At 39.0% G+C, this 14,262-nt stretch overlaps 1 protein-coding gene across 1 annotated transcript in view; it reads right to left on the bottom strand.

Annotated features, from left to right (window-relative positions):
- The window catches only part of spon1a (spondin 1a), a 185,183-nt gene that overhangs the window by 14,421 nt on the left and 156,500 nt on the right, over nucleotides 1–14,262 (bottom strand). Inside the window, exons 7-11 of the mRNA XM_016236358.1 lie at nucleotides 11,437–11,501; nucleotides 6,638–6,839; nucleotides 5,102–5,242; nucleotides 4,598–4,673; nucleotides 2,272–2,454 (exon numbers count right to left, since the gene is read on the bottom strand). Of these exons, the coding sequence (XP_016091844.1) occupies nucleotides 2,272–2,454; nucleotides 4,598–4,673; nucleotides 5,102–5,242; nucleotides 6,638–6,839; nucleotides 11,437–11,501 (667 nt within the window). The remainder of the gene's footprint in view (nucleotides 1–2,271; nucleotides 2,455–4,597; nucleotides 4,674–5,101; nucleotides 5,243–6,637; nucleotides 6,840–11,436; nucleotides 11,502–14,262) is intronic.

Below are 14,262 nucleotides of genomic sequence, written 5' to 3'. Positions count from 1 at the left end.
AAAAATCGAAAATGATATACCTAACTTCTCATAGTCAGATAAATACTTAATTTAATTCCTTAGAATTAAATGCAGCCAAACAACCAAACGAGTAAACACGGTCTGGTGTGGTAAGATTCACATCAAAAACTGAAAATTATGTAATACACGCGTTGCCTCGGCAGCACGCGAGCCACTTGGTCACACAAACAATATCAATCTCCTCGGAGAAAAATAGCCGCAGCTGCGAGTTCTCGCTCAGAGGGGGAAGAATTTTAGTGGATTTTAGTGTACGCACACTCTAAGATCAAATATGTGCACATTTTATAAATGAGGCCCCTGGTGAGCTAAATCATATCTTGCCGTGAGGGGATTGCCTTGAGATCTAAGCTCCCTGTGACAATTCTGCACATGTACTGAGCTTGAGTTCTCCTGTCATTAAGTAACTCCACTCTTGGAATTCCGCACTGCAGTCATGAACCTCCCTGTTATACTGCCTTTGTGGTTGAACCATTAAATCTATCCTCTCTTTGTGAGTGGCTTGAGTACACTGTTTCCCCTGCGGTATGAGTGTGATGGTATTCCCTTCATTATGAAGTCCTATTATTGAGTACTCGCTCTGAGGAGCCCTTTATTGCCTATGAGCCTGCTGCTCCCAGGCTGAGCATGTGAGTTCCCTTGTCGATTTGAAAAGCAAGTACTCTGCTCTCAGGGCTCTGTACATAGCCACTGCTTATGGTTGAGCTTGGCAGTGCTCCCCTCACTGCAGGAGGGTTTTCTATGAGCCTGCTGCTCCCAGAGCAAACATGTGAGCTCTTTTCTTGATCTGAGCGCCTAGGACTCCACTCCCGGAGCTCCACATGCAGTCAAGGCTGCCTATTGGAGCTTGGCAGTGCTCCCCTCACTGCGGGAGGGTCACCTATGAGCCTGCCGCTCCCGGAAACAACATGTGAGTTCTCCTCTCGAGCCAAGAACCAATGACTCTGCTCCCCGGAGCTCTGTGAGCGATCTATCTAGGTTGTTAGGCCATATTTAGCCTCCCTGTTAGGCTGCTCTTATGGTTAAGCTTAGCAGTGCTCCTCTCACTCTAGAGGGTCGCCTATGAGCATGAGTACACCTCCAACGCGTTATTTGTTGTATAATAACAGTGTTATTGTTGTGTTTAGACATTTGCTTCAGACACTGGTCACGCTGAAGGCGTTTCCCTTAGCGACCGCTAGAGGACGCAGTGGAACGATACACTGAGGGGGCTCCAGAAACGTGGTTGGGAATCACTGTTCTAGAACATAATAGATGGTTTCCAGGGCATCTTGGTCAAGGGCCCTACTAGAACAATTTCATCATAATAGTGGGCAAAATAATTTTTTGAACATGGTAGCTGGTTTTGTCACAAATCAGGCCTCTGTGGCTCTCTCCGATGGCCTCTGGAGGGCACCCTCTCCCGAGTACTAGCGTTCATGGACTACATTTCCCATAACACCCCGTACCTGGGACTGATTACTGGCACAGGTGTTTCTCCTTAGCTTCCCCATTTAAGCAGCTCCCAGACTCTCAGTATTTGCGAAGTCTTGTATTGCCCCGGCTACATTTCTGAGCGTTTATCCCGTCTTGACATATCTTGTGTATTACCTTGGACTGTTATTACTCGTGTGATTCTCTGCCGCCTGCCCCAACTCTCGTTTTGTTTCTGTTTACTCTCCTGGATTATCCCTGCTGCTCGTGACGCAGTTGATTGAGGAAAAAAAAAAACCCCACAAGGCCAAAAAAAAAAAAAAAAAAAAAAAACAGAAACCCCGTTAAAAAAAACCCCCCCCCCCCCCCCCCTTTTAATATTTTAAATAGTTACAAGCATTTTTAGAAATGTCATTATATTTTCTGATCAGAAGGTGGCACTGACCTCATGTGAGATATGCTGTAAATAAATAAATACTGTACATACATAAATAACAAGATAGGACGTAGCAAAGACACCTATCGATGTACATAGACTAACATAAAAAAATAGTGCTTCCAGAAAGCAAGAACACATTTTGTTTTTAAAACTAAAATCAAGTTAAATTATTTTGAAGTTTGAAAAAAAAGACCAATAGACCCCTGCATTCTTGCCTATTCCATTGGATCCTATCCTGCTGTTTTTGAATACTAGAACCCTTTCTGTGTGGACGGCCCCTTAGAAGGCAGCTGTCTCACTACAGTTTTAAACAGAGATAATATCAATATGAATGACAATAACTTCAATGTTCCTTTCCATCTGGGACTGAAACCCTGATTTTGTGTGTGTTTGATTCTGACCCTCATCACTGCAGCCAGGCCCCATGCAGGGCTCAAAGTCTTGAGTATGTGGGCAGGGCACGCTGAGATCCAGCTGTGCCTTCAGCATCCTCTGCCTCATCCTCTTTCCCTTCTCACACGTTGAGGAGCTGCATGCAGACCACGGAGACCAGTTGGAGTAGATACATGTCTCTGGAGTGTCATCTGACAAAACAGAAAAGAAAAAGACGTGGGGGGATGAAAAGCTTTTGTCTATAAGCATTAGGAAATCTCATAAAGGGAGTGCCCATAAGACAGAAAAATCACTATTGGGATCTTTTTTGTTGTTGTTTATAATAAACATCAGTGAGATTAAATGGAGTACAAAGAGCAACTTTTGGTTAAATCTCAGAAAAAGACCACAATTATCTTACATGTGTCTCTTCTGTATTTTCAGAGGAGAAATGTGCTCAAAGAGATGTGGTTCGATATGAACTCTTTTACATTAAATTCACACAAGACGATTTCATCGGAGATAACCGCAAACATAATGAGCTCCGCTTCAACATATGCTGTTGCTGATTGCCACACAAAGATGTTGCATTTCATAGGTCACTCAGCACTGCATCATTAACTGATGCTATGCACACACTCTCTTCAGGTGTGATGATTCTCTGGTGCCTGTATATAATTATGCTAATTCAATGACTGATGGCGCTAATTTAGCCATCTGAGCCCTTTTGCTCCTCAGATTTCTCATCTGCAGAAAGACTGTTTTCGGAGCTATCTTCAGAGTTGTATTGTGTTTCAGCAACTCACTTGTTCTTGATTACCTGTAGAGTTAGACCTGAAAATAAACCTTAAGAAGACAGTTTTGTGGATGAGGCAATAGACCGCATTCTTAGGGGTGGAACTGAACTCAGGCACAATGCAAGAGCTATTGTCTACTGCATGTTTGCCTTTGCCAGAATTGATTCAGAGCAGGGCAAGGCATTCATGTAGGTCTGCTCATAGGCTTGTGAGTCTCATGGCAGGGACTTCAACGGTGGTTACCTCTGGGCCTGCTTCATAAGACACTGTTTCAGTGATGGTTCAACAGTTGAGGAATTCATCCCCGTTGGCCTCATCACCACACAATAAGGCTTACGCACAGATCCTATCAAAAACTGTTAAACAGACACAGTTTTTGACATTGTGTTCCTTTGGATGGAATCTACTGTACATGGGTTATCTCTGCCCCTTGATATTTAAGCTCACTCTACTAGAATTACTGCTTCTTTTTAGGTAATATCTTTGCGTGCGTCTTTGACAACTATTTGTGTGGCTGCATGTTCAGTCTCTCCGCAGACCTGATATTTTTCTGTGCAAGTGTTTTCATGGGCTGACAAACTGGCACTCAGTCGAGTTAACCTATTAAAGGGAACATCTCGGTTTTGTATGTAACCCTAGTTCACCCTGGTGTAGGGAATGAGACACTGCATTATTCTGCCATACTTTTTTGTTACTGCTACAACTTCCTTTTGTAGAAATCTGAGGAGTGATGGTACTGGTGTAATGGTGCCTCAGAGGGTGCTATTAGCACCACCAGCCAATGTATTTGCATGATTCTATATTGGCTACAGACAATTGTCACACCTTCCAGGTGTGAATATTATAGAATATTATAATTCTGATTCAACAAAAAATGTACAGCCAAGGAGCTGGGCACAATCTAATCTGAAAGGAAACAAGCATTCTTGTAGTTAGTGTGTATTCTTGTGTGTTACTATTGTTATTTCTCTGAAGAACTTCTTAACAGCTTCTATTAGGTTCACCTAAACTGTTCTGTCATACAAATGTGATTCTTCATCTAACATCTTCTGGAAGAACCTGAAGAACATGTTATCATGTTTTATATAAGTCTCTTATATTAGCCTAGCATAACCTCTCAAGAATACAGTTATCATCTTGGTTGGACTGGAGGAGTTTAAGATATTGCATAGTTAAAAGTTTCATTCTCTCCCTCTCTCAATTCAATTCAATTCAAAATTGCTTTATTGGCATGACTGTAAAAAAAATACAATATTGCCAAAGCTTGGAATATATGTGGAGAAACATAATAACAATGAAAAGATCAAAATAATAGAAGAACATTATAACAATTTAAACTTTAAATAAACAGTGTAACAAATTAGAACACGTGTAAACATTTGATACCACAGTGTTTAACATATAAACACACACATGCTGAGGGTCACTGTGGTAGAAAGTAGGGAAACACACTGAGGTCAGATGCAATACACAATATACAATCTCTCTCTCTCTCTCTCTCTCTCTCTCTCTCTCTTTCTCAAAGTCGACTTTGATGAAAAGATAAAGAGATGCAAACCTTCTTCTTTTTCCTCCTGGGCAATGTCAGCCACAATGTCGTCCACATTATCAGGCACAATGTTGCACTGCTCACCCTGCAGACATCAGAAAACAACTCAAACTTTCAAATGGACTTTAAATGATGTCCCTCATTTAATAATTTTCTACTACACAGCGATGGGATATCATTCACTCTTACCATCTGATTTAAAACAAACAGCTGACATGGGTTATACTTTTTCCTGTGTTCCACCTAATTCTCATACAGTAATCTAACTCTCTCCCAATCGAGGATGGATGACTTTCAATACTTCCAGGGCACTGTTGTGACATGCTGGGTTCATAAATATGTACAAATCTGTTGTTGTCAAGTTATTTTAGTTCTCAGTTTATATACTTTTATGACATACTGTAAATAATGCAGAACTGTTTTGCACAATAATAAAAGCTAAAAACGCAACAGCTACTGCAAGAATATTTTATTTTGAAATAGAATTTTTCTAAGACAAGCAAAGAAACAGACCTTTCGGGCAATTCTCTCCACGGCAACTCTGGCCACAGGAGTGATTGCACCACCTTCTGGGTCGTAGAAAGGGCTCTGTGGATTGTCTAAACTTGTGAGGGGACGAATTTTCTCCTGAGGTGTTGTAGGCTTGTTGGGAGACTATGATACAATAAATAAACCAGTTTACCAAATAGTAATTTACTATTCCTAATGGTCTCCCTTTTTTCATACACGGAACACACAATACATTTGGCAGAAATTTCAAGCTGTTCTTTTCCCATACAATGAATGTAAAAGGAGGCATGCAAACATTTTGCAAAATATTTTTCACAAGATTTCTTTTTTTTTTTTTGATGAACTGTTTTTTTTTAAAAATGCAATTCAAATCAGGCTAAAACAAAAATATTGAAGTACCCAGAGGGTATTCACTTATTTAATATTTGAACTGATGTTAAATAATAAATACTACAAAAGGGCAATTCCTACATGTCTATTCCATATTTTTACAGTTTAAAAGCACCTCACATAACAAAGAGATCACCATAGCAAGCCTTCAGGCTTCGAAAAAGAGAGATTAGCTCCGCAGTCAACAGCAGCAAGGTCGCTGAGAGAGGTTGAATATAACACGCACAACCAGGGGAGCAATACAAATTATATACACAGACTCTCTCCCCAATGAAATGGAGAAAATAAAAGTGAGAAATCCAAGGCTGTGTTAGGACCAGATACTGTTGCATGTGCCTGGTTTATATACATCATGAGATCTATTGACAGCATCTGAGAATAGTTGGAATGAATTAAAATATGCATACATATTCTGAGGTAAATGAGAATGTTATACACGCTGTTTATAGAGCTTTACAACATAGTATTCCTCCCAACCAATCTACAAGTAAAACTATTGACCTCTCAATATGTAATGAAAACAAACTAACAAGCAAATTAATGAATTAATAAGCAAACATTAAACATTATCCATCGAAATGATGTCAATTTAAGCATTTTGTTTATTGTTGTTGCTGTTCACACAGTGACACACACCAGTAGATGGCAGAATCAAACTATGGTCATGACTGTATGGTCTCCAGTGGACCATTTCAACTGGCAAATATATATATATATATATATATTTAATTAAATCATACATTCTCCCCTGTTTTTATTTTATTCTGTTATTAACACAGTGAGAACACATTTAATGAAGTTTGCTTTGAGCATATATGTGATAGTCAACCCTATATTATCCAAAGACCTCAGTAGGAAAGTACCTCACTGCCTCACTGTACCTCACTGACGTCACATCTAAACTCATATTATATATGACACATGCTCACACATGCACACACATGCTCAAAGCAAACTATATATATAATTTGCTCAAACCCGTGTAGTTGTGAACAAATGCTAAAAATTCTGAAATTAATTTTTAAGTTCAGCTGCTCGCTCAATCTGTCCCACCAATAATGTCATTTGTGATGACAAATTCTATATAAAATAATATAAGAAACATGCTAAATAGAAATGGCCTTTGAACCCCAGTGCTTGAGTGTTCACCTCATAAGTGACCCCGTGGTCTGTCCCCGCATCCCATGGAATGAGGTCCTGAATCACCTTCTGGACCCAGCCACACTCTCTGGTGCAGAGGCCCTCTGATGACAGACCCACGTTCCAGTCAGGACTGGGACCCAGCATGGTCAGAAAGGACATCAGGTGACGTGTGCGGTCCACTGAGAACTCGGCTGAAGGAGCCGCTCGACTGCAGGAAAGAGATAAATCATATGCATTCATATTTATTATGTTATGTGTAAGGATTATGTGTTAGAATATTATTTTCTAATAATTTTTTAATAATAAACTGTATTTATTTTATTCTGAATAAAAATATCATGAAAATAATTCCATCACAAGAAGGTTAAGAACGCCAAGATGGTCAGAAAACAGCCAAAAGACAGCAGGCTGGCAGAGAGGTGTAAAACATAGCAAAGAAAGGTTTTTTTTTTTGCCAGAAGGGTGTGTGAGGGGTGTGTAAGTACTGAATGGGTGGCCATTGTGTTCTCCTCTTAAACCTGAAAGTGGGATTCCTTTTGTAGTCAAGGAAGACCCAGGTGGAACTGGAGGACTGGAGACCCAAGGCAAAGCTGGATAGACTGGAGCCAAGGGAACGACATACCAAGTGGAGCCAAGGGAAAAAGGGACCCTGGTGGGGATTCCCAAGGTGGAGCCAGGGGATCAGAGAACCTTGGCTGAGTCAACAAACCCAGAGAACACAGTGGTTTTGGCAGACCAGAAGGCTGTGGTCAAGCTGGTGAAGCCGGAAATCCTTGATGAGGAGGCTTTCATGCTGGATGTAACCAGTAGAAGCGGAAGGACTAGGGTTCTGGATGAGACCAGAGAGTTAATCAAGGCGGACAGCCAATCAGCGCAGAAAGGGCTTTAGAGGTTGGCATTAGGGTGGGGATTAGTTCCAGGATGGATATACAGTGATTGCTGCTTCTACGATGAACTGTGTGATGTGCACTGGATCAGGGATGGACAAAGCCTCAAGCTGGGGGTCAGTAGTAGGGGTGTGTGTGCAGACTCTGTGTCCATCTAGGAGCTCAAGGGGCTGTAAGTAGAGCTCCAGGAATGGAGTTGCTGGAGTTGTGAGTTTCATCCTACCAAATGAAGAACCAAATCAAAAACTGGCACAATGTCCTTTGAGGACCATCCATTGGTCATTGAAGGAACAACTGTCCAGGGTGAGTAAGCTGATTTGGACAGCTGTTAGATCCATAGGTAGCACTTTATTTTACAGTACGTGTACTTCCCTGGTACATACATGGCAGATATCTTGTACCTACAGGCTAATGAGTGGTAACACAAGGTACTTACCTGAAATGTATGTACATGGTAACAAATAAGAAACACGGCTGTACTTAACAGTCGTACATTCATGGTAATTATTTTGTACATACAGACAAGTGTGGGTACTTACAGGTAGTGCTCGTACATGGTAACTAATTAGATACTTTACTGTACTTACTAATGTATATACATGAGGGCCTTTCGCACCGCTTTAGTTCCAGAACTAAATGTACAGTACTAAAGTACTGGGACGATTTTGCATGAACTATTTCCCAGTACCATTTAAAGGGTTGCATTCGCACCGACAGTGTGTACTAAGAAGTGACGTAAGCCGGTTGACAGCGACGTCATTTGTGCATGGCGTTCAACAACAGAAACAAAGAACAACATTAACAACAGGAGGATGGAGGACGCTGTGATTGGAGCTGTTTTTGTTGTGTCTCGCGGGTTTCACAATAATGGACATGGAAAGTAGCCCCTGCTCCGGAGTAGGAGCTAATTTGTTTCTCGAAAAAGGCAGTCCGGTACTAAAATCGCACCCAGTTCAGGCGGTGCGAAAATGCCAAAAAGTGGGTAGTTCCACAATTAGTTCTGGTACTATGAAAAGGTTCCCGTGGTGCGAAAGGCCCTATGGTAAATATGTAGTACTTACGGACAAGTGGGTATAAACAGGCACGTCCTTACAGTATCTGTTTATGGTAACTAATAAGACACATAACTGTACATACTAATGATATGTACATGGTAAATGTGTAGCACCTATGGAAAACTGTGGTATTGCGTGGTAACAAACAAGACACATACTGTACTTGGTATATATACGGTATGCTCGGTAAGTCCTAACCTTAGCTAATTAAAAGAGGACTATTTTTTCAATTGCTTGTGTAGGACTGTTAATGCTAAATTGCTCTTCACAACAGTGCTTTCAAAGTTTTAATAACTGGTAATACCTGTGTAATGTTTATGTAAAATGGTGCACTTTATTTTACAGTCTATTTCCATATACGTAATATGTACTTACTGGTGTATGTACCTATTAGTTAATGTACAGAATAAGTTTTGCGGTACTCAAGTTGGGGGGTATAAACATGGACCAAGGTACTTATTGAGTAATTGATGGTAGGTGCCATTGCAGTTTGGAACTTTGGAAATTGGTTGGGAACACGGCAGTAACTGTGCAGCACTGCATAGTGTTAATAGTTAGCAGGCACAGTCCTTTTAAATAGGGATTTAGACACATGACAATCAGGAGTTGCAAGTGCAAATATGAGTCTGGTAGCTACTGTATAATAACAAAATAAAATCTGTCTACACACATTTATTAGGAATGTACGTCATCAAAATCCCTATTGGACCAATTAGTTAAGAGAATCAGTGTCGTTAAAGATAAGGCAAGTTAACTGCAATGGCACCTACCATCAATTACTCAATAAGTACCTTGGTCCATGTTTATACCCCCCAAACTTGAGTACTGCATAACTTATTATGTACATTAACTAATAGGTACATACACCAGTAAGTACATAGTAAGTATATGGAAATAAGACTGTAAAATAAAGTGCACAATTTTACATAAACATTACACAGGAATTACCAGTTCTTCAAACTTTGTTAAACTTTACCATCTTTAGACCATTAGAACATATAGTAATATGTCTTATTAGTTACCATATACTGACACTACCTGTTAGTGACCGTTATTACTCACACTTGCTGGTAAGTACTACATATTTACCACGTGTATACCAAGTACAGTATGTGTCTTGTTTGTTACCACATAATACCACATTTTTCCGTAGGTGCTACACATTTACCATGTACATATCATTAGTATGTACAGTTATGTGTCTTATTAGTTACCATATACGGATACTGTAAGGATGTGCCTGTTTGTACCCATTTGTCCGTAAGTAGTAGATATTTACCATGTATATACATTAGTAAGTACATTAAAATTATAAAAAAATTATATACAGACAATAACATAGTATGTATTACACTTACACATAAAGAAGACTACAGTTATCATGTTTGTTACATTTCTGTCTCCAGGTTTCTGTAACCCCTATTTCTCTCAATTTCAGAGAGATATATATATATATATATATTTCCTTTGTCATTCATTCTATCATGCTGATTTGGTGGTCAATAAATAAATAAATAAATACAATTGTGCTACTTAATATTTTGTTGGAAACCATTAAACTTTGTTTAATGATTCTTTGATGAATAGTTCAAAATTAAGTTCAAAAGAACATAATTTATTTTAAATATATATTGTTTTTTAACAATGTCATAGTTACTACTCATTTTAAATCAATGTAATGGGGCTTTGCTGAATAATTTATTTTAAACTTTCTTAAGAAAAAAACAAAAAAAATCTAATGACCCCAAACCTTTGAATGATATGCATAAATGCTTATTTCTTCATTTTCATAGACATACCCCCCCCTGTTCCATAAATCGCGTAATTAATAAGACCATGCTTGATGTGCACACATATGGCTTTGAAATAACAGTGATCTTAAAATAGCGCTGCATGCCTGACACATAATTTTAACTGACAGTCACAAGTACACACATATGCTGTATTACAGCAAATGCAAATGTCAACATAAATGTGTGTTATTATTACTTAACAAGAAAGCAAAGTCTGTTATAAAGCCATATCTTTATTCACCCTTTTAAAAAAAAATTAAATCATCCAACTCCACCCTTTAAAAGAGACACAGCACACAGACACACACAAACAAACACATGCTGCAAATCATGCAGCTAATTAGAGACTTTGCTTTCATTGACAACTTATTATTTTACTGTCTGCCTGTCAGCGCACTGCTAATCAACTCAACTCAAGCTTTTCAAGGTTTCTGAAAAGTTCCAACAGCAGAGTATGCATTAGCTTCTATTCTAAATATATAGCTACTGAGGAACAGACCTGCAGAGATTATGAGAGGACAACAAAAAGAGAGAGATAAATAAAGAAAGAACATGTATCCCACTTAGGGTTTTTGGACATAAACTGCTGTTATAATGTCAAATGATAACACCTGCTTCATTATGCAGTGAGGAAAGACATTTATAGCTCTGGTCTCAAGCACTTCTTGCCTCATACTGAGCATTTCATGATTCTCTGAGTCAATTCAAAAGCAATTTCCTGTCTACTCTCAAGTCCTAATGCACCCAAATATATCCAATGAGGTGAATAAAGCATTATAAATTTGAAATTCTCAGTGCTTGAGTGATTCTCAGAGCATTGATCAATTTAGAATTTAGATCACTTAAATGTTAAATAAGGAGAAAGTAGAGCACTCTAACAACATAACCATTTTATTTTTCTTTCATCAAACATAGGCTAGGTGTTGTTGCTATCTGGGGAGAAAGAGGCAGTACTCAACTTTGTAAAGAGCTAAAGTAATCCCCCTAGAAAAAAAAGTTGTTGTTTTTTTGATGAGGAAAGGAAAGGATGTAAAACATGCACACACACTAATTGCATGAAAGTTACTTACACATTAAGGGGCTGCCAGGCTGGCCATTGGGCCTTCATCTTTATGACGGTCAAGACCTCGTCACCCTGTGTGATAAAAACAAAGACAAGTAAATAAATATAGTATAGCTCTGATTTACTTCAGAGCCTAATAACTCCCCTTAGCCTTGGTAAAATCACTGTAACATTTCATCTTATTTAGATCAATTATTTTGAGAAGATGGAGGAAGATTAATAGTTTTTCCGAGAACAGATCACGACTTCAGTTCATTTTTCCTACACCATTAGCAAACCAAAAATTTAACCAAATCTTGAACAAAACACAATTTGACGCTTTAAACAAGATATATTCTCTGAAAACAAGTAATAATATCTTGATCAATTTTGCTTTTTAAGCAAATGTATCTTGCTTTTTTTAACAAGAAAAAAGAAAAAGAAAAAAAAGAAAGAAAGAAAGAAATATTGAGAACTTTTTTTTTTTGCAGTGTTTCTTTCTCTCAAGCCATCCCTCCATTTGTCTTGACAGGAAATGATGAATGAAGCTTCCCTTTCTTCCCGCTGATGGACTGATTGCATCAGAGTCTCATAAAAGCTGTATAAATATTTAATCAGTGGCTCATGGCACACAGGCAAGCAGAGTGTGTGTGTGTACAGCTCTATCCCACTCTAACCATATCAAGAGTTCACGGGAAGGGCATTATTAAAGACTGTCAAGGGAATCAGGTTTACTGCTGGGGTTAAAGGACATCATTCTTTATAATGCAGCGACATGACACTTTGTTTCACACTATGAGCCTGATATGCAATATTGCCCCAGCTGTCTTACACACCAATTCTTGTCAATTCAAAAGCAGAACACAATCCTATATTAGATTAGCTTTTCCCAAATGAGCATCACTAGAATAGCCTTAATGTGTGAGGAAGGATTAGGTTTTCCTTGGTTCTTTATAAGTTAAATGTCACAGAACAGTAGTTGTTGTTATTACAATTTAGTTCCAGGTTGATTTTATTGCAGAGGTTTAATGCTTTAGGTTTAGAACTTCAGAATATTTAACATAAATGCAGAGCTACTGTACAATGATGAGGCGCAAGATAAAACAAGTATCTAAAAGTCAGTGTGTGTGTTTTTTTTTTTTTTTACAGTACTTGTTTTCAAGCCGGGATGTGCTATAGATCAAAATAAATAGATCATTCTCTTGGACACAAAAAGCTAGCTAGCATCCAATACATTTTAATCCTGCTCTTGGAGGTCTACCATCCTGCAGACTTCAGTTCCATAATGTGACATTAATTACCATTTCGAATCAATTAATTAGAATCTCCACCACTTATTTGTGACTTCATTGATGACAGTCTATATCGTTGAACTGACGTGGTACAAATGACAGAGGTGTGACCATGTTACTACGATTTTGGGAAACAGTTGTACCTAGCTAATTACTTTCTCTAATGATGCATCATGCTAGTGTACTTGGTTAAGCAGCGAGTTAAGTAGTTGTACGGGAAACACCAGTTAGGGTTGAATAAACTTTATTGGTCACTTTGGGAAGGGGAATTACCAAACAATCTGGACACTTGCAATATTTTCATCTAAATTATTTATTTATTTATTTTCTTGCAGAATATTCTGTATGGCATCTCACAGTGAGGCTAACTGACAACACTCTCACATCTCTAACTAGCAGAGTGATCAAATTCACATCCTTAACATTGTGCGACTGACACGCTGTTCTTCTGCGCTAATAAGGTGAAAGAGTTTGGTCATCTGTCATCACTGCCAGGGTTGGGTGAAGGCTTGAAGCGAAGACTCAATTGTGCAGAGTTGATGGGCTTTTTATTAATAAGAAATAAACAGGGCACAGCATAGCACAGCAAGGCAAGGCAAGACAAGGCAGGATCAGGCAGGGCAGGACAAGACAGGAACCAACAAGGGAGCACAACGAACTGGCATCGGACTGCAGACACAATGAGAAATAAATAGGGAGCAAACAAGGCAGGTAACAAGAGAGGACAGGCGGGGCAAATGAACCAATAATCAGATAACAAGAAGGGCAGGGTCAAGACAATAGACATGAGAGCACCTGGCACATAGAAACAAACAGACAAACAAAAAAAAAAACACAAGTACAAGCATACGGCCAGCAAAACAATCAAAAGCCATGTGCTTGAGCAAAACAAGACAAACATGTAGCTGATGAGAACACTCAACATGACAACATGAAAGCACGCAGCCAGTTAAAAAAATAAGCTGCGTGCTACACAGCACAAAAAAAACATAACATGAATGCACACAGCCAATGAAAATACGAGCTGCGTGCAACACAAGACAATGAGAAAGCACACGGCAAAACATGAACCATGTGCTACACAGAACACCACAGCAGATTGTACGCTCAGAAGAGTGTATGGCGAACTCAAAACCGCAACACTCACACAACAAGACAGAACATGGAGCGCGATTGTCCGAACCCTGACACGAAACTGAAACTGAACAAAACATGAGGGCCGGGATCCAAACACCACGCTCCAACATGAAACAAGGAAACAGGGCATTCGGATGGGAGCATGGAAACAAGACATGACAGGAGTGTCAGGGCTCTGTCACAAAACCATGAGTAAACTAAACTGAAGTGACAGAACCCTGACAATCATTTACACACTTTCATATCATCCCAAAACCACATGATTTAATTTCTTCTTCTTGGAACACAAAATATGATGAATATGTAAATATGTAAGTTATTATTTTCTATGCAACAAAGGCAGACAGTTATCAGGGGCTGCTAGCACCATAAACGTTTCATAAAGTCCATATAAGCTTGAGCGAAATATTCCATATCTCCTGAAG

The sequence above is a fragment of the Sinocyclocheilus grahami genome, unplaced genomic scaffold (assembly GCF_001515645.1).
Source record: "Sinocyclocheilus grahami isolate Dianchi unplaced genomic scaffold, SAMN03320097.WGS_v1.1 scaffold489.1, whole genome shotgun sequence".
NCBI classification, from domain to species: domain Eukaryota; kingdom Metazoa; phylum Chordata; class Actinopteri; order Cypriniformes; family Cyprinidae; genus Sinocyclocheilus; species Sinocyclocheilus grahami.
Note: the sequence above shows the minus strand (reverse complement) of the source record. Positions and strands in the feature narration are given on the sequence as shown.